Below are 20,860 nucleotides of genomic sequence, written 5' to 3'. Positions count from 1 at the left end.
TATACCTAACAAGTGTTCTGCCCTTGCCAAATAAAAAAATTAATTTCTTTTAACCAGTAAAATGGTTAAACTATTTTCCCCCAACCTGGCAAAACCATTTAAGCCAACCTGTATCAAAGGTGCATACCATTGTGTTCAAGAACTTGGGTTCTCAGGGTAAACTCAGGGTTTACCTAAAACAAAACAATCTAAATTAAAACATCCAACCAACGCATTTTTTTTCTCACCTGCCTCAACAAAGTTGGAATTGGCTATAAAATAATTACACATTGAGACACACATTTAGTATTTTCTCTTCATGCAAGTGTAATTCAGTGTAATAGCGTTCTCTCTTATATTTTTGAAAACAAGATGCTTTTTTCCTTGTTCCCTGTTCTTGTTCAGGTGTCCGAGGCTCTGCCCGAGCGGCAGCTGGAGCTCGAGGCTCTGCTGATGGAACTGGAGAAGCTTCAGGCTAACCTGGACGCCCTCTCGGCCTGGGCGGCGAGCTCCAGGGAACGGCTGCAGCACGGCCCGGAGGAGCCGCCTGTAAGGGTGAGGTCGCGCGCGCACACACACACACACACACAGGCCGCAAGAGTGCCCCGGTTTTTGAGAGATGAAACTTTTCACTGTTCATTCCTGCAGCTCATCGAGGAAGTGAAGGTCAAGCAGCCCGAAGTGGAGTCTGTTCTGAAACGGTGCGATCAGCTGTACAAGGAAGGCCCTCACGGCCAACTGGACAAGGTAAGGAAATGAGAAAAGGCCGCATCAGTAGAAATCCGTTGATGTGTAACTCTGTGCGTGTGGTGCCAGATGAAGTACGTCCAGCTGAGGGAAGACTGGGCTGTGATCCTGGAGCTGGTGCGACAGCACAAGGAGAGGATGGCGGTGCCACTCGTCGCCAAGAAAGCCAGTAAGACTCCCTGATTGGATGGTTTCCACACTTCACCATACATCAGCGTGGATACTTTTCTTTTTCAATTTCCAAACTGTGTTTATTACTTTTTTAGTTCATTACATTGTACACTACAACGTCCCCGCTCCTCCCACACACTTATGCACCGACAAGTAATTCAAAATAAAAATTCGTCAATATATACATGTTTGTGACCTCTATTATGTTGCCTATAGCTGTCCTTTACAACAATGGTTGGTACAATGGTTTACTCGTGGGTTTATGTAAGCTTTGGTGTCAACTTTTACTCTACACATGTATATTTGTCCTCCCAACATACATAGCAAGACTTGGAAGACTTGACCTTGAGTTAATACATCCATAAACTTGGACTATATGTAAAAGTGGACGCTGTCATTTGAACATCAAACCATACACAGGGTTGGGTACCGAGAACCGGTACCAACATAGCACCGGTTCCTACACGACCAACCGCACCAAAACACAACGCAGATTTCGGTGCTTGATTTCGGTTTCTGAGCCGATTGAAAAACTTTATTTACACACTCTAACGATAGCTTACCGCTTACGGTTATGGTCTGTATGACTCTAGTTTAACCATAATTGATTAAACGAACACAATGCAGTATCAAACAGGACTTGATAGATATTTAGACCATAAACTAAACTAAAATGTTCACAGTGTTTAATGTTAAAGAATCAAGTGGGAAGTTGGGCCATTTACCTTTCAATACAACCACACTTCTTTCTGTAACCTCTGAGTGGCCCCCTTCTGATCAGTAGAGAGAATGCCATTTTGACGATCCTTCCTTATTGATTTCAACTTGTGCTATAAATTGACATAAATAAGTGTCATTTTAAAAGTCCTCTGTGTGTGTGTGTGTGTGTCCCAGATGAAAGTCTGACAGGAAGTTCCCTGCCTGAATCTGCAGCACTGGCTCAGTTCAACAAGTCCTGGGCTGAGCTCACCGATTGGCTGACCATGCTGGACAACATGGTGCAGAACAAGCGCGTGGTGGTGGCTGACCTGGAGGACATCGGCGACAACATCAATAGCCTCAAGGTCAGACCCTCCCCCCTGCCTGCATGGAAGCAGGAAGCTGTGATCTGTGAACAACACCCTGATTCATTGCTAACGGACGTAAAAATATGTGTTTTTAGGTGTCGATGCAGGAGCTGGACCAGCGGCGCCCCCTCCTGGAGAGACAGGTTACAGCAGCCCAGAACCTGAAGAACAAGACCAGCAACCAGGAGACCCGCAATGCTATCACTGAACGCAGTACGTCCCACACAGATATTTACTATGTCTGTACATGCTATAATTATGAAAGCTGTGAATTTAAATGATTGGATGTGGCTAGTGCTGACTTCGGCTAAAACGGTATGCTTGTTTGCGTTCGAAATTCCCCAACCAAACGTAGCGTTGACCAATGAAATGTGCATGCAGTATCCCACAGCCCACCACTTCAGATCATGCTTGTGCAAAGCAGAGACCACAGCGAGCCGTTAGCTTCCCAAAGCTAGCTGAAAACTAAGGAGGTGACCATCAAGGTCTGCCAACGTTGTAGCTATGAGCTGTGATGAATCTCGTAGTTCCTTTCAAGCTTGGACTGATCACACTCATCTTGAAAGTGCTACTGTAATTTAAACATAAATAATATACATATATAATTTTCCATTTGAATTTCTTGCCGGTCATTGTAGTTGACAGGCTTCAGATCCATTGGGAGGACACCCAGACGAAACTCTACGACAGGACAAAGCAGGTCTGCAGCATGCAGCGGGACTCCACCGATTGGCTGGACGCTAAGAAGGCGGTGGATCCCCACGTTAAGCGGGCCAGTGAGAAGATGGAGTCCTGGCAGGAAATCACGTACACGGTGGACGCCTTGAAGAAACAAAACGCGGAGCTAAAGGTCGGGGAGAAATCTTTCATGCTCAAAATCTCTGTTTCAGATCTAAATTATTATTGTTAGTGTGATTATTAATTGTAATTAAACACATTTAGAAGTCGAGAGTTCTTTCAGTTGGTAAGTTTCTCTCTTTGCCCCTTTCCCTTTCTTCCTCAGCTCTTTGCAAGGGAGCTGCAGCAGTGGCAGGGACAGGTGGATGAAACCAACGCACTGGCTGGCAAGCTGCTGACACTTTACGCTAATGACGACACGCACAGGGTCACCCAGGTCAACGACAACATGGTGGTCACCTGGACGCACATCAACAGACGGTAAGACACTGAATAGGTAGATATTTATGTATTATATATATACATATATATATATATATATTATATAACACTATGGGCATCATGTACAAACACTTTTGTGCCCAATTCAGGCATATTTGTATTCCAATGTGCACGTAAAAGCATGACGAGGTATGTACAAACATGCCGCATTGAGGTGAAAGCGCAGACTGCCTGTCGCGGAAACTAAATCACTTTCCGTATCACACATATGTATTGAAAGGGAAAGTGTGATTTTCCCATAAAGAGATGGGAGGGGATGCGTAAAGTGCGCCTGATTATGTATTCCTCGGTATGTACAGAAACCGCCCGTTGAAGTGTGCCTCTAAAAATTCTCCGCCACTTAAAAGCAGGTGCACACAACAAATGCGGGTTTCCTCACATAGTGCGTACAGTAATCCGAGCCAGACGGCGACGTAGGCCAAGGGGACAAGCTAAATGCCTTTTTACCATAATGATCCCACTTTTGCAGTTTAATGAACACGGCATCATTACGTGTTACAGATAAAGCAGCCATGCAATATTACAGTAAAATAAAAAAAATTGCTCGCTATGTGCAGTATAGTGGGCGGAGAAAGACTCTGATTACCTGATGAGCTGCAGGTTTTGTAAATACAAAAACTGAAGTATCACAGCAAGCGCTTTCTGCGCGTTTTCATATGTAAGTACATGAGGCCCTCTGTGTTTTCTTTCTGAGTTTATGGTGTGTGCCATTGAATCAACCGGAAGATACAAGAAAACTGACCTTGGGCTTGATTGGCTGTTTTATTTTGTATTTCCCTGCCCCTTGTGTCCTGCGTTCACTTTGCTTCCTACCCTGTCTAATCACCTGCAGCTCCCTAGGGTATTCAAAGCTTGTGTCACAACCTAACGTGCGTCTCATCATGTGTGGCCCTCTAGAGTTTCGGACCGAGAGGCGGCTCTGGAGGCGGCTCTGAAGTTGCTCCATCAGTCCTACCTCGACCTGGAGAAGTTCCTCAACTGGCTGACGGAGGCCGAGACCACCTGCAATGTTTTAATAGACGCTACCAACAAAGAGAGGATGCAGGAGCAGCCGGAGGCCGCCAGGAACCTGCTGGCACAGTGGAAGGTAAGTCCCAATGTAATGCATCACGTCTGTATTCCTTTGAAGTGAAGGAGGCTTTTGCCCAGCTGGACACACCGCAGCAATTTGTGTTCCTGCTGCTTGTGTAAAGCAGAAGAGGAACAAAAGCTTTTTGCACTAAACTTCTCAAAGTCATACCGTCGGAATCCTGTAGGTAAGGAAAAAAAGGTCTCCCTTTTGAAGATGCAGTTTTACAAATGTGCAGTAATATGACTCCAACTGGGAAAGATATTGTTGGTGCTCGCTTGTGTCTGATATGTCTTCTGGCATTTCCGTAGTTAAAGTTATATACTGTATATATATATATATATATATCCTCATACAACACAGGGACAGACATACAATTCAGATGAACCACATTGGTAACGCAACAAACCCAAAGACCACTTTGGCTCCCTTGTGTGATTGGGTCAGTGGAGAGCAGGGGTCCCTTTTAATCAGAGGGTTGGGGGTTCAATCCCCGGCTCCACTAGTCTAACCATTGGCGTGTCCTCGGTCAAAGCACTTGACCCTAAAATAGTCTCTGGTTGCTGTGCCTATGATGTATGTGAATGGTACAAATGGGCAGGTTGTGCAATGTGAGGCGTCCTGTCAGCAATGTATGAATGATGAAATTCATTATGTTCTCACTAATATTCTTTTGGAGATTGCCTTCTTGATATTATGAGGATGATCTAAAATGATAAACTCCTAAATTTGTGTTTATTCAGTCAAGAAACCATAACACCTGAGAAGTTTTGGATGAACGTCATCACACTGTAGTGAAGCCAGCCATCATTCGCATAGATTTTATCAAATCAGCCGAAACCAAAAAAGTGACATTTATAGTAAGTAGAATCAAAAGTCCCAGATGAAGTTGATAGAGGAGGTCAGGTAGAACTAGTTATAGACATGGCAAAGTTATAGAACAAAGGTTGTATGCAAAGTGGATGTAATGTGTATACATACAATAGGAGTCATTTGACTTCAAAAGAAGTAAATCACGAGTTATCTGTGTCTCGTAAAAATGCCCATGAAATGTGATGGAAATGTCTTGATTATTGGATTTTGGGTTGCTCAACAAAGAAAAATCATTTGCATGAATAGTTAATACATAGATTTGTATCGGTATGTATTATCAGATATCTTCTTGCAAATTGGAGGGCTTTTCTTGGAAATTTACTAATTTTAATCTGACATTTTTTTCACAGGATAGTAGATGTTAATGCATTTAGTCAGATGTGACCCATCAGACAGTCAGTACATATTCCAGTTTGTGACCGAGGGACTTAGGACTTCCCGTCCTCCTTGACTACCCGCCCCGGCTGGTATGACAGGAATGCTGACACAGCAGTATAGAGACATCTTATTGGCTGATCGCTGTCTGGCAGACAAATGTAAAAATCCCCCCCGCCCCCACTGCATTGTGGGGGCTAAAGGGAACGCTCTGTTCTGCAAGAGAACATATTTTGACCCCCGGCCATCACCCTGCACCCACACACACACACACACACACACACATGCATATTGTCAAGGACACAATATGCTGCAAACACGAAATATTTTGGAAATCAATTTTCAGATACACACTTCCTATCGACACACACACACACACTGTCAATACAACAGCAGCACTGTAGGCAGAGCTGAGATAGTCTTCTGTGTCCAATTATAATGGCGGGCAGCAACGCAGAATAGCATCCAGGGAGCGCGCGCACACACACACACACACACACACACTCAGGGGCACTGAATGCAGATAACGTTTAATTGGAAAATGAGCGCACTCATAGTTTATGCCCCCTTTCAAGTTCTCTCTGCCTCGTTCCTCCCCTCGTCTCGTCCTCGGCCTCTTTTCAAACTCGTACCGACTCACACCCCCCCGAGAACTCCGTCTCCATTTTTTGATGGGTAACCAACACTCCCTCCATCCCTCTGGACTCTCCCTCCCCCCCGATCCCTCTCTTTGTCACACTCATTTGAACAGAGGGCACGCTCATGCAGTCACGTTGAGTGCTATAATCTCGAGGAACTCAAAGAAGCACATGATGATGCTTCTCCTTCTGATTCTTCTTCGTTGTGACATTCTCCTTTTGTGGATTCCAGAGTAAAGTTTTTCGAGGATGCTGCGAAGGAAGGTCTACCGTGTTCAGGTTGGAAATGACCGAGGAGTGATGTTCTCTAGCAAACATTGTTTTCCTAAATCGAGGGGGCTTTATTTCAGGACTAATGTGTCATCCGTCCGATTTAAAATCGAGCTAATCGATCGAGCAAGTGTTTGTGTGTTAGCCTATAAATTGGATTAATTAAGATGTACCACAATTGTCGCAGTTTTACATGCATCTTAGTGGGTACAATCAAGTATTTTTCAGCTGAATGAGTTATCATTTGGTTGTCTTTGTTACTGTTTCGGGGTCCTGCATGACGCCCATTTCTTCCACTTTTCTACCATCTGCGTTCTGCCACTTTTGCTGTTGCCAATACTCCACGTGAATGCAGAATCCGTTGTTCAAGGTATTCAGGCAGTTTAGACTCACATATGAAGGCATAGGGCTTGGACTGAGCAAAAAACACAGAGGGGATGGAGCCTACTGCACTTAATCCTAACATAGATAAAAGCCGTTTGCCGCCATGTTAATGCTCTGAATGTCAAATACAGCTCCTTGTAAGAGTTCCAGTAATGCCTTGCCTGCTGGAGAGCTCGACACAGCTGGGGTCACAGCGGTCAGTTACCTGCTGATTCCAGCCTGAATAACGCATCATAAAGGGCTCCATCCACAGCACTTTAAGCGCTGCATTACGGCTCGATCCTGCTGTTCCCTTCAAATTGCTCTCTCTGATCCTGATCATATCACTGCCTGATCAAGCGGTGGACGGACTAGTGAATTTACTGAAAGATGGCCCCCGTTAACAAGAAAAGTGTGTGCTCCAACAGGATTTACTTTTTTGGCTTTTTTTCTTAGTCTGTTTCTCTCTCTCTCTCTCACCAGGACCTTCAGGTGGAGATCGACAGCCAGACGGAGTTGTACCACTCCCTGGATGAGAACGGCCAGAGGATCGTGGCCTCGCTGGGGGGCTCGGAGGACGGGGCTCTGCTCCAGAGACGACTGGACAACATGAGACAGCGGTGGAGCGACCTGCGCGACAAGACGCTCAGCATGAGGTGAGGCTCCCGGAAACTCTATCGGAGTTTTGGTTGGAGCAGAAGAGACGACAAAAAAACAAACACAACAACAACAACAACTGGGATTTGTGTCCCAAGGGCCCACCTGGACTCTGAGATGGCCCCATGGAAGAGGCTCCACATGTCGCTGCAGGAGCTGCTCAACTGGCTTCGGCTGAGAAGTCAACAGCTGGAGAAGGAGCCGCCTGTCGGGGGCGACGTGCCCGCCGTGCGGACACAGCTGGACACGCACCGGGTAGGAGGGGACATACCATATCGATATGAAAACGCATTTTGCCCAACCAATTCTGGTGTACATTTTGCTCATTAGACTTCACAGTCACATGTTGATGTACTGTGCATGTTGCACACACGCATGTCCACCAACAAAAAGTGGCAATGTGAACTTTTATTTTTTGCGATCAGACAATTAGGCATCTGATGGTATCAGAACACATCATTGCCCAAGGATGCACATCCACATGGACTTGCGGAGCGGGGATTCTCACTTGTTAATTATCCATGCTGAGTCATAATAAAGAGAACACGCCTCAGAACCTGCAGCTCAGCAGGCAAGCAACAGAAAGAGCCTAATTGATCCTTTCATAACAAAAGATTAGTTGTTCCGTTGTAGAAGCAGACTTAATGTCCCTCTGACTAACATTGCGCGGGTCGAAGGCTGAGAAGAAAGGGAAAGCGAGGACAGGTTAAAGGAAACCCAATTTTATGCAAAAAGGGGAAAATAGAAAAGCGAGATTAATGGCTTTGCTGATTTGTTCATTTCATGTGTAAAGCTATGAGTCTCAAAATGGGGAGTTCTGGTAGGTATGCATTAGTGAAAAGGCTTTTAGTCAAAGTGATGCATAATAGATCCAGACATGTTTTAATATGAGGGGAGACAAACCATTGAATCCAACAGTGTGCATCCTTCCACCAATGCTTCAAAAACATATGCAATAAGATGTGTTGACTCCTGGGGGTGGTTTTTTTTTTCCTTACAGCAAGTTCCTTATTTTCAATCAAAGGCAACAGCGTTCATGTTGGTTTTTGCGTGTGTGCATGCGTGTGTTGTCACAGGGCTTCAGGAGGGAATTGAGAGCCAAAGAGCCAGTCGTCACCAAGGCTCTAGACGATGTGGAAGTCTTTCTGTCCGAGCTGCCCCGGGAAACACCGTCTCCTGAGCAGAGGGGTACACACACACGCACACACACACACACACACACAAGTGTCTGCATGCAGAATGCCGCAGGAATGAGGAAAAAGAAAGCACTGAGTTAACATCCTCCCCAAGTCCAGGTGTTGTTTTTATTGGGCCTTTGGTTGAATCAAAGTGTATGTTGTGTTCCACAACATAAAGCTATTTAGGGAACACCCAACTGGGGAATTTTGAAGCTTTTAAAGTGGATGTTGGTACCAAGTAACTAAAAGTCATCACATAGGTCCGCCATGTAGCTGAGTGGTAGGGAAGCCGAGTCAGGTGATCGTGGTTTGATTTGTTTGGTTTATTTACTTGATAAACCAGCTGAAGCGTAGCTTTTACTTTTTGTATTGAAGCAGCTAGCTTGAAGCTTTAGAAACAGGAAGTCTACGTTTCTATAAAACACAAAATTCTTCAAAGTCACACCAAAACAATATAGATTGATGAATGGTTCTACAAGCAAGAGGAGAAATATATTACGTTTCATTTTAAAGGTACATTGATAAGATGGATCAAGCGGCATAAGCCCTCTTCTGGCATTATCTGGATTTGATTATTTACATTTGAACACACCTGCCAATCCGATGTTGAAACAGTGGAATAAAAGCTAGTAAACTACCAGATTAGCGCTGTGGAAAATATGAATTCAACTGGCCTGTCTCCTGCCCCCCACCCTAAAGCTCCTTATCCTTTCATCTCTGACTCACGCAGTGATCTTTGGACCTTGGTAACAGCTTGGTAACAACCTCACACAAGCCCTCATGCACACACGCACTGACTTCCCTGTTCACCATGGCGGCAGCCCAGTTACCAGGCTCATGGAAAGTAGCTGAACTTAAACTGTGGCCCATTAAACACATTCAGAGACACTCGGGGAACACAGAGGAGAAAGGGTGAACTCACTTCCTCTCTGCGCCTTCCAAATAGCGGCACCCGGAGACGCCTAAAACAGTGAATTCTTTTTGAGAATATGGCGTTTTCATCGCTTTACCGAGAACCCGTGTTTCGGTAAACTGCACAAGTGGTTCCACACGTGCTTTGTTGACTCGGAAGGAGCCTTCGCTTTTGGCTGCCCAAAAGTTGCATAGGTGAAGACATTCGATTGGACAGCAGGTTCCCCCTTGATGGCCATGTTATGCTGTACGTTGCAGCCGTGGGCCACAGGGTTAGATTCCGTCAAACACTTTCCAGCAGGTTTTCTAAAAGGAAATCAACACATACTGGAAGGTCCATTTTCTTTTATTAAAATCCCTTTTTGGTTACTTCACGCCGAAATTATTCAAATATTAGATGTATCAGGGCAGAAAAATAAGGGTTTTTCGGTTTGCAAATTCTTTTCAGCTCCAGCTATCTGCTTTCATTGCCGCCCCCCCCAAGATGTTAATCCGAGACCTCTTCCGTCCGCCCTCCCTTAGGTATCAGCCCCATGGAGCGCGCCCAGAACGTCGGGCGAGTCCTCCGCAAAGAGGCGGACGATGTGGCGACCAGATGGGACGGGCTCAGCGGCGATTCGGACGACTGGCAGAGGAAGCTGGAGCTGGCTCTGGATAGGCTGATGGAGCTCCAGGAGGCAGAGGACCTGCTGGACGGACAGCTGCGGCAGGCCGCCATGGTGAAGGAGTCGTGGGAACCCGTGGATGAATCCCTGCTGATCCACTCCCTGCCGGAGCACATTGACAGAGTCAAGGTCGGACCGAATGGCGCTCGCTTCAAAAGTATGAGGGGGGGCCTGCGAGAGGCAAAGAGATACGACAATAAATGTGTCGTGTTTAGGGTTTAGGGTACATGGGGGAAATTGAATCATAATGCTCCAATTTAGAACATTGAGTACTAAAACAAAAACAAACCACCTGTATTTACACATGAAAAGAAAAGTAAGGAACATTCTGGACTCTACAGAGGAAAGTAGACACATTAGGTCCAACTCAAAGGAAGTGAGATCACGGTTTTAGTTGATTGTAGTGTCATTGCAGAAATTTTGTAGAACAATTAGTAAGTTAGCTAAGCTGACTGGTAGCCTCAATAAGCACATTTCCTTGTCTCCCATTTCTAGTAAATGCAATGATCTCAATAGATCACAATAAACAAGCTAAACAACTGGACTTTACATGACGGCTGCATCAGTTTCTCCTTGAGAAATGACTGAAGGCGGGACTACTAACAACGCAAATGTCCTCTCAGCACTTTAATCAACGCAGCGGGATACAAATGACAAATTGATTTTGAACGTGCGTCTGTGTTGCAGGAGTTCCAAGAGGAGATCGCTCCAATTCAGGACGACGTAACACACATGAACCACTTGGCGTCTACTTACGGCCCGCCCGGCATCCAGCTGTCGCCCGGCAACCTGGAGCGCATCGAAGATCTCAACACGCGCTGGAGGCTGCTGCAGGTATGGACGCATACGGACGCTCCTATCCAATGGGAGTATATACCGTGCAGGAGAAATCCATGGCGATGTAGAAAATTGACAACGCTAGTTGAACTAGGGTAGCGTTTTTTACCCTGACTATTTCTAACAGAGCCCAGGAGGAGTCCAGCTTTGCAAAACTTGCACCAACCTGCCCACCGCACAGCTCAGAGAGCCTGTGATTAAACACACACCCACAGCCTTTCATGTGCTCTACTATTTCACTGTGGTTAGAATTTAAAAATAAATATTAAAATAAATATCCTATGTGACTATGTTAGTCCAAACATCCGTATGCTGGTGTACAACTTGGTCAGTCCTTTGATGCTAAATGCTATAATGGCAAAACACACTTCAAACAGCATCAGCAGTTCACCCTGTATCTAGTGATACCATTCATATCGCAGACAAACCATGCCAAAGGCTAATGGTATACAAGTACAATACCCACCAAGCCATTGGAGCGGATGAATCCGATATGTGTAAACAACCAGAACGCAACAAAGGGGTACTCATCAAAAGCCACCAAGCCATCAAAGCTGAGAGATTATAAATATACCTTACCTTTTTCGGTAATGCAATAGACTACAGGCCGCGCCATCTTTCTTCCTCTTCTGTCTCTCTGTATCGCCAATAGGGGGCTTCGATCGTCAGTTTTTTACAGCCAATCAAACATTTTGAGCATCACTTGACGCTCCACCCATTTTGTCTTCTATTTTATAGGGCTGTTTGTGACATTTTTTGAGGCGAATCTCAAAATTCAAACTTTTGTTTGTGCCTAATATTAATATATTTCTTCACCAATAACATATAAACTGATTTTTACACATCATGGCAGTCTCAGGGGTTCCCTTTCATCCCCACAAAGACTTTTTTTTATCATGGGTGTGTCATTTTTGGAGCAGAGGCCAAAAAAACAGCCTCAGTGCACTGAGGGTGGATGATGTTAATAATCCATTGCATGGCGGATCTCTTGCAGGACTCACCACACTCGCAACTAAAGTATAATCGTTTCAGGTTAACATTCACACATAAAAGAGTGTGTGGATCTGTCGGCATATGTGTGTTGTGTAGTGTAGTCGCACAAGGTGTGATCAGGGGCAGCGTGGGGCTGTCAGTCTCAATGAAGCCGTTGGCAGCCACGCTGGAAGTCAAACAATGATTATCACCAGGGGCGACAACCAGAGCCAATCAGCTGCCAGAGAGACCAACGGATGTGACGGATCCACAGGCCAAGATGGCCACCGTGATGACACCGCACAGACCTGACCAGACGGCCAGTCTCTTTGAAGTCAGCGCCCAACCAGATGCTAGCACACACACACACACCTGCATCCACATCCACATTTTCTTGTAGGGAAGGCGAGAACACACGGGTAGTCAATGTAGACAATACATTAATTAATAAATACAGTACCGATCAAATGTTTGGACACTGCTCCCTAAAAGCGGAATGGCTTTTAGAAACCTAACAGTTGATGGTGCAATACTAGTTTTGGATAAATTGTGTGAAATTATTGTTAGCAAGCGAGCTAACCGGTGTATGGACTAAAAAGGAAGGATTCTTACTTTCATCCTTCACTTTTAATGGCTTTGTAAATATAGCCATTGTCGGAAACCGCAAGATACTTTCATGATTTTCACAGGCCTGAGCGGATATAAACTGGTAGGAAACGAATCGAGTATTTCATTTGGACAGAAAAAGGGGATTTAACAGCCAGCTTTTCAAAAGTCTGCTTCCGTTGCAGGTGGTTTATTGAGAGCGGGAGGTTTGCCCAGGAATATTGGCCTCACTTTTATCGACAGGGTGATGGATAGATATCTGTGTGTGCGTGCGTGAGCGCTTTTGCCTGCTCTGTGTCCAATATGTGTTTCTGCTTTTATGTTTTGTGCTTAACTAAATGTGGCAGAAATTTGTGTGTGTGTGTGCGTGCGTGCGTGTTACATGCTTATTCAGGTCACTTTAGTTGGTTCCGAGCGGTCTGTCGTGCCTAAAAGGCTTGAAGCTGACTGGTTGGCGCGGGGACACGGTGCACTCTGACTAATTTAAACAAATTCCTCCTCAACAATCCCGCACCTCTTGTTTGTACAATTCTATTTAGGTCACCATGGATACGGGGAAAAGCCACTCAGACATAAATGGATTGAGTGAGGTGGACTCAAAGGTAATTTCATTGTTTGGCTTCATGTCACATTAAAGGCTGGTCATTGCTGTTGTGCCTTCATTATCTTCATCTGTTCCATACCAACAATATCTCATTAGCGGCCCAACTTATATGTGGTGTGGATGAAAGGTTGGCGCATCAATCAGCGGTCGGCTCCGACTGAGTAATAATTACGTGCCTCGATCCCTCTGCGGCAGGACTACTATCATGCGAAGTTGAGAGCTTTTCGATGATTCTCTTCCTTTTCAGTAGCTAATAAGTGTCAGACAAAGGTCTGCGTGCCGGCTGGAGCCGCTCGCGTCGCCCGGTAACATCAGACCGTAGAACGCCGTGCCAGGGAAGCGTCGGTGGTTTCATCGGAACACGGCTCGCTGTCGGGTGGCAGTCTTTTTTTTATGTGAATTGTGCATCAGAGTTTCAAAGGCACAATGGAAGCAGCTCTTTCTGAGAAGTTGCAGAGTGATGGAGATACATATTCCTATCAAGGGTTCCGAAGTGATCTGAGGCATTCTGACCTGTGTATCCCGTCCTTTCAGGGTGTTCTTTGTGTTGACAAATAGCGTCTTCTTCAAACTGCATTATCGTTTATGTCACTTTTCCTTTTATATGCATACTAACAAAGTATTGGTATGTGTATTAGTTCAGATCCTGAGGGGCAGGTGGCCCCTTGTGTGGCAGCCTTTGCTATCAGCGGGGTGGAAGGTTGGTATGTAAGCGTGATATAAGTGGAAGTCAGTTTACCATTATGCATTTAAGTTTACTGCATTGTAGGGTAGGTTAATGTGTTGGCAAATGAGTGCCTACCAAAAATCACTTTATTTGATACTTTCTTCATGAAAAATAAAACTGGTGTTATGGAAATCAAAAGTAAAAGTTGACTTATTTAAGATCATGTGATGTCACAAACTAGCCTACTTACTCAACCAGAGGGATGTAGTTTTTAATCGCAAGGTTGGCAGTTCAATCCCTGGTTGCTCCATGCCCCTTGTCAAAGTGTCCATAAGCAAGGCACCTAACCCCTAACTGCTTCCCCGGCGCCTTTATGGCAGGTGTACTGCTCCACTGTGTGGGATGGGTTAAATGCAACAATTTCCCCACAGGAATGAATATTGGATACTTTCTTTCTTCTTCCTCTTCATTTTTGCTGAATGTCAAATGCCCTTTTCCTACACTGTTGAAATTCATTTAAAAAAATGAAAATCGTTAAAAGTATTTACCTTCGCTGAATGAATCTGTAAGCCAGCAGGCTAGTGTGTGTGCCCCGCTGGGCTTAGCCCCCCCCCCCCCCCCCCTCCCCTCTGTGTGTACGTAAGGGCAGCCCTGATTTGGCACAATTACCTCGACTCCATCGAGATAGACGGCTCATGGAGAGCTGGAAGAGGCTCACAGGAGACTGCTGCCTCCCTCTAAGTCCCCCACTATAGATTCAATTATCTCCTCCATGCTTGTCTTTGTGCCTCCTCCCCACCCGGTCCCTCCATCTCGCTCACTCTTCTTGTACTCTTCTTTTTTCTTTGGGCACATCACGTGTCGGTGGTTCACAGTGATACAAAATCACTCACGCCATTGCATAAAGCCATTCTTAACTTTGCGGTAGCAGTAAGCTGAAGTTTTGTCCTCACTACATTATCCACTGATTTCCATCCGTCTGTCTGAATTAATTTGTCTCCATCTTCCTCCGTCAGCTGTCTGTCAATGAGCATCTGAAGCAGCTGACGGACGCTCACAAGGACTTTGTCCTTCTGCACGGTGAGTGAAACACACACACACACACACGTATGTGGAAATCTCCCTGCATGCATTCTGGTGAATTGATGAGGGAGAGGGTGGAACAACAGGTCGCTGAATAACTCTTCAACAAACCTACGATGGCCTATCGACCTGTTTATGGAACGTGTTTATTTTAGTTCCATTATAACAGAGGGCTTAAGCCAATACGAGGGAGGCTCTCATCCGTATCACATTCACATTTGGATTTATCTCCATCATGGATTGATGTATTGAATGAAAAGGCAGCGGCCGTGTCCTCTTCTTCCACATGGGGAACATTCAAAGAGGGAAAAAATAACATTATGGGCTAACTAAACTGCAAAGAGCTACCTGGTTCTTTTTCCATGACTATATAGCTTTTAAAACAATGGGACACAAACGATGGGATTGGACACAGGTCATGTAGAATTATGAGGAAACTAACTCTTGGAAACCATTAAACATTGCAGATTGTTGATGTATTAAAATGTGAGACCATAAGCATGTTTTTTTCTCTTTTAATGTCCACCTGGCGCCACTCATTAAACAGCTAGCTGCTTTTTTCTCATCAATTATCCCTGTAGTTTAATCACATGATGCTCGTGGCGGTTATTATAATTCCCAATCCACAGTGGGGGGGCTAGAAAAAAAAAGAAAATGAACTATTCTGATGTAAATTAGACTTCAATTACATATTGTGTAAGAGGAAGGAAAAGTTGGCAGAACAACAACCACATCTACTAAATAGATATCACAGTACAAAAAGTGAGAGATATCATGTCCTATTATCTCATATACGAATGTTTCTTCTCGCTTAATCACTAAGCAATAAGCAAATCTAACAGGACAGTTAGAGTCTGATTGGGGTACAATCAGAATTACAATGAGGGATAATGTGAGATTGTACACATTTTTTTTTCTTCCTGTCTCTGCTGCATTGGTATGCACCGCATGTGTTCCTCGAAGCACTGCTGTTTTTTAACCGCAGCAGTTTCCACCCGCGGGGCGCAATAACGCAATTACAGCGGGTAGCTTCAGCCTCAACATCTGATTGGTTCTGAGGGGCGATCCGACCGCGCTGACTATTCCCAGAGAGCGCAGCCCGCTGCAGCCGACTCTTGTGGGCATGATAAACGAGATAATGAGCAATAACTCGTTTGTGCCATTTTTCATTATCACGCAGATATTACTTTGAACCAAACTTTACACTACACATGTGCAGTTTTGCCTGCGTGCACGTTTCCCAGGACGGCCGCGCTCAGGAGGTCGCTCGCGCAGTAAAATGTGTTTGAGTTTAACAGCATGCGGTGTGCACGCTTGTTTTGACCTTTTGTTTCTATGTCTCAGCAGGATCTGTAGAGAGCCCCTTTGAGCAAGGCACCTCCCCCAACAATGTGCCGTACTACATCAAGTAAGTAGCTGCCACTGGTCCACACACACACATTGTGACCCAATGAGTTACCTGCAAGTCAATTCACCATTCAGGTTTGGAAAGGTTTGTTGTAGGCAACAAAAGTAGTGTTGACAGATAGCTCTGTTTACTTCAAGTGGATACAGAAATGTTCAAGAGAAATGTTAACAACTGTTAAATCAAAACCTACAATATTACAATTAAATGAATTGTGAGTTATGGCGAAGCCAAATTCTGCACTGATATTACCCGATGTTGCTGTGTGTCAATGGAATCCTTCTAAAGTAAAACTACGCTCTCTTTTAGCTCTATTATTATCAGCTATTTCCATAGCTTTGTTCTGGTCCTCGTCAGATTTCATTTCACAAGGAGAAAAACAACAGAACAAAAACAGGGATTTATAAAACTCTAAAAATCAATTTAGCTCAGCCTGGACATTCCTGGTGCCTGAAGGACAAGTGTGGCCAAAAGAAGCATCATTGTGCTCTACTTTCACATTTGGTGCTTTCAATGCTTTAACCGTCTGTTCAGCCAATCCTTCGATGCCACTATCCAGCCAAATCCCAGGTAACCTTTGAGCACTTTGCACTATGACTCGTCTCAGGGTAAGTGAGGGTTGCTGGTTAAAGTCCCCAAGCCAATTGATTTTGGGTCAAAATGACAGGAAGAAATTATTGGCCAGTGGTATTGGTTCATATACCAACTGATAGAAGTTTGTCACTGGTTGGTAACTGAATACTAATAGTTGGTGACACCTCGGAAGGGCCCGTGAAAGATGTCTGATTACATTTAAAGTCAGGGAATCCTTCAACGTGATCGGGTCAAAGCTAGTGACTCGATGCTAAGCTACCTTCATGGTGTAGTCGCACAGGCTACGGCTTTTTCATTCATGCTGACGATCACATGATCGTCCTTACAAGGTTCCCAAAATGTGTTTAAGCTGATATTAAAATTGCATAGGCCACATAGGGGGTCCCGAATTTTACCACATTGTTTCCTTCATTATGCCTCAAAACACGCTCGTGGAGCGGTGAAGTGATGCTGTTGTGGCTCAGACCGGTACCACCCATCGGCAGGACAACAAAGAACCAATCAAATATCCTCAATAAACTGAATATATATTTAAGAAAGGGCTGCGATGAATGTATTGCGGCTTTAAAGTCTTCATCGTTGCAAAGCCTCGTTTTGTTCAGATCAACGCTGGTGTGAGTGTTTTTTTTTTTCTTCTAAAGACTAAATCTTAAAAGTAATGAAAGTAAAGTGTGAAAGAATGTGTATTTTAGACACTGTTGTTTAATTGTTAATGTTATTTTAAACACAAAACTACACTCATTTTTTCATTTTGGCTGCAGAATTCCACCGGGTGGAACATGTTGAACTAGTAACTCTTCGTGTGTTGTCCTCGTGCACTTTGCTCTCAACTCTCCATCATTTCACGGCTTTGTTTGACGTGCCAACAATCTCCCCACATTTGGCCAGGACGTTTTCAAACCACAGTCTGTTAGGGACACTGTGGTGGTCCTAACAAGCTTAGCATAGCGGTGCGTTAAGTGGTCCGTTTGCCACTCGCCCCCCTTCTGTTTGACACGTGGAGGAATTCCGCTGCACAGTTCTTCGCTGTATGTCTCGGCCTCTGTTTGTTTCACTTCCAATGCAAAAAGCTCTTTCCATCTTTATTTAACTGACTGCGACTAGCGGCCATTTCGTTTCCACGGTCAACTAACATACGTTGACTACTTAAATACCTTGTTGCATTAATTGCATAGATAAATGTGATTATGTTGACAGCCCTAGAAAATACATAACACTAGATCATGTTACGTTTTTTGAAAGACAAAGAAATATCTCTTTTCTCCCATAACAAATTAAAATGTTTCGAATGTTTTGAATTCATTAGCAATAAAAAATACCCTATCCTCAATGTATTGCCTCGACAACTTTATGGGCCATTGTTGGCTAACGTATGCAAGTTTTGGTTATTTATTGCTGTATAACTAACATCACCAACTCATTTCAATAGCCCCGCTGTACATTTACCAACAAGACCTCATCAATCAGTGGCCTGATTGACAGGTCTCCGTGGTAGCAACCCATACACTGGATGGGACCATCACTTACACTGATGATGATCATGCTGTATCAAGGATGATTTGATGAGTGGCCGACACATTCAAGGTTCAACTCCCCACCTCACATTCCCAGCCCATTGGTCAGACTAATCCCACAATGCCACTGGTTAACCTTGCTTCCCGCCGCCTGTTCAGTGGAGGAAGCTTGCACGGTAGATTGCATGGGCTTGGCAATCAGTAACAAGCGGTTTGTTATGTTTGAGTTAACGCGTAATGACCGAGTGAGACGTGAAATTAAACGCACGCGTGAATGTGGGGGAGAAAACCCTCTGGACTGAGACAATGAGAGAGGAGGAAGGATGGAGATGACTAGAAGTGACAGATTCTCCTCTTCACATGCAGTGATAAAGCTGGAGCTGACCAGATGACCGAGGCCCTGTGAGTGCCCGCTGAACGCAGACACAGACACACACACACACACACACACACACAACTTGACATACTCTACTGTACTTGGCGTGAATATATATAGAGAGAGACGTGGGAAGAATGAAAACATATGGATTTGTGTCACAAATGTATTAACATATGCCAACAAACATTATGTGGCCAAAGGTACGTGGACACCATAACATCATACTCATATGTGATTGTTGCACATGTCATCCACTGTTCTTCTTCCTTTACTCAAGCGAATCAGAATCCATTATTAGACATCGGTTTAGTTTCCAAGGGACTAAAGCAAAGACTGATACTGAGGACCACTGGTTGGTCCAACAGTATTACAACCAGTGTCTCCTGCCCTTTTTATACAGCCGAGCTACCATCATGAGGGCCACAATTTTGAATTCACCCAGCCCAAATTTGGTAATATGCCAGCTTGTAACAAACTAGTATGGGACTTCACCCACTGGTGTGCGGACAGATGTTTCCAAGCCCCAAGATCATTTTTTTTGGCTTTGCTGGTTCATTACCCTCCCTCTGACATCCCCGGAGATGTATATTACTCCTCGCAATATGGTTTCGGCCTCCTTTAGTTTTCCCGTCAGTCTAACTTTTGTTTTTGCTCCGGCCCACTGTACAGTTATATCCGGCAAGGGATCGCTGGGCAGCCATGCAGGGGTATTGTCTTGAATTCTGGTATCTGGATTTTTATGGCAGTTTTCAATTTTGTCCCTCTCTGTGATTGAGTTTGACACCACTGCTCTAGCCCACTCAACACTTGCGTCACTCGCTTGCAGACAAAGCTGTTTAGGAGCGTGAGCCGGCACCAAAACGTAAATCCTTTAAAGATGGAACTGAAAAGCTCAGGGAGATAAAGAAGAGCTGTTTTGAGGAAGGTGCTTCAAAATATTGAAAAAACTCCATGTGTCCATCGAGGCAAACTGGTCGATCCAAATGTTATAAAACACTTATGTCATTTCTTTGTAATCATCCAAAATAATGTTAAGTGTATTGTTTTTTTTCCAAGTGGCCTACTGTTTGGTCAAAACGTGCGATGCATTGAATTGGCATTGCGGCGTGTATTGAGTGGGCCGGTCTGATGGTAACCCCCGTGCCACTTTATGCCCCCAGTATGGCGCTGCCTCAAGCCGCGTACCGAAGAAATGCCCTGTTCCACAGGGCTGTGTGTACACTTTTGTCCGTGGGAATTGTACACACATCACACCTTTCACAAACGTTACATCCACTCAGGCTCTGCCGTGCCTCGTGCACACAAACACACGTTCGACGGCCCATCACAACCACATTTGGCCGACCAACTGCTTCCTGCGCGCAATCTAGAGTTTAAAAATCGATTTGGGGTTGGGGTTCTTTCGTGTGTTGAATTCACAAATCTCTCTTTCTCAATGTCATCACCTACACGCACACGCACACGCACACACACACACACACCTGCGCACACTCAGGTATAAAATTATACTGTTGTGGTTGGGTAAAGTAACAGTTGGGACTTGCCTATAAATTACAGGCTGTTCTCTGTTCTCTCTTTTTCCTGGTGCAACATTCCAAATATCTCAGGCCTTAACACTGATTCCCAAAGCAAAGAGCCCCCCTTCTCTGCGCTCTCTCTCTCTCTCTCTCTCTCTCTCTCTCTCTCTCTCTCTCTCTCTCTCTTCCTGTCTCTCTTGTGTACCTTGTAAAAGCAAAGTCTCTCTCTCTCTCCATCTGTCTCTCTTGTGTTCCTTGTAAATACAAAGAGTCTCTCTCTCTCTCTCTCTCTCTCTCTCTCTCTCTCTCTCTCTCTCTCGTCAGTGAGGTGAAAAACCTCCTCTGATGGCGTTGAGGCTCCTTTTCTTTCAGAAACAGCGGGATGGGGGGAAGGGAGGCAGAGGGAGCCTGAGCTACGCCTCGGCTATCTAAAGTGCGTCAAGTTTACCAGGAGCTGAGAGCATTAAAACGGAAACTATGTGGAGGATAATTTCAAGGTAAAAGTGTCAAACTGGGTAGATATTGGGGAACCTCGAGTA

General features: G+C 44.8%; 1 protein-coding gene across 12 annotated transcripts in view; it reads left to right on the top strand.

Moving 5' to 3' along the window:
• Window positions 1–20,860, top strand: part of dmd (dystrophin) — a 202,169-nt gene that overhangs the window by 148,854 nt on the left and 32,455 nt on the right. For 4 of the 12 annotated variants that reach the window (XM_062561338.1, XM_062561336.1, XM_062561332.1 and 1 more), the window contains 17 exons: window positions 385–534; window positions 628–726; window positions 796–895; window positions 1,792–1,961; window positions 2,060–2,177; window positions 2,603–2,814; window positions 2,968–3,122; window positions 4,041–4,230; window positions 7,215–7,387; window positions 7,487–7,643; window positions 8,465–8,576; window positions 10,001–10,272; window positions 10,831–10,977; window positions 13,098–13,160; window positions 14,846–14,909; window positions 16,257–16,320; window positions 18,792–18,827. In XM_062561338.1, the coding sequence (XP_062417322.1) occupies window positions 385–534; window positions 628–726; window positions 796–895; window positions 1,792–1,961; window positions 2,060–2,177; window positions 2,603–2,814; window positions 2,968–3,122; window positions 4,041–4,230; window positions 7,215–7,387; window positions 7,487–7,643; window positions 8,465–8,576; window positions 10,001–10,272; window positions 10,831–10,977; window positions 13,098–13,160; window positions 14,846–14,909; window positions 16,257–16,320; window positions 18,792–18,827 (2,282 nt within the window). Of the gene's footprint in view, window positions 1–384; window positions 535–627; window positions 727–795; window positions 896–1,791; window positions 1,962–2,059; window positions 2,178–2,602; window positions 2,815–2,967; window positions 3,123–4,040; window positions 4,231–6,243; window positions 6,378–7,214; window positions 7,388–7,486; window positions 7,644–8,464; window positions 8,577–10,000; window positions 10,273–10,830; window positions 10,978–13,097; window positions 13,161–14,845; window positions 14,910–16,256; window positions 16,321–18,791; window positions 18,828–20,860 lie in introns of those variants that run through there. The other 8 variants (XM_062561339.1, XM_037454435.2, XM_037454274.2 and 5 more) reach the window with 7 other exon arrangements.

This window comes from Pungitius pungitius, chromosome 3 (genome assembly GCF_949316345.1).
Source record: "Pungitius pungitius chromosome 3, fPunPun2.1, whole genome shotgun sequence".
Classification (NCBI taxonomy): domain Eukaryota; kingdom Metazoa; phylum Chordata; class Actinopteri; order Perciformes; family Gasterosteidae; genus Pungitius; species Pungitius pungitius.
Note: the sequence above shows the minus strand (reverse complement) of the source record. Positions and strands in the feature narration are given on the sequence as shown.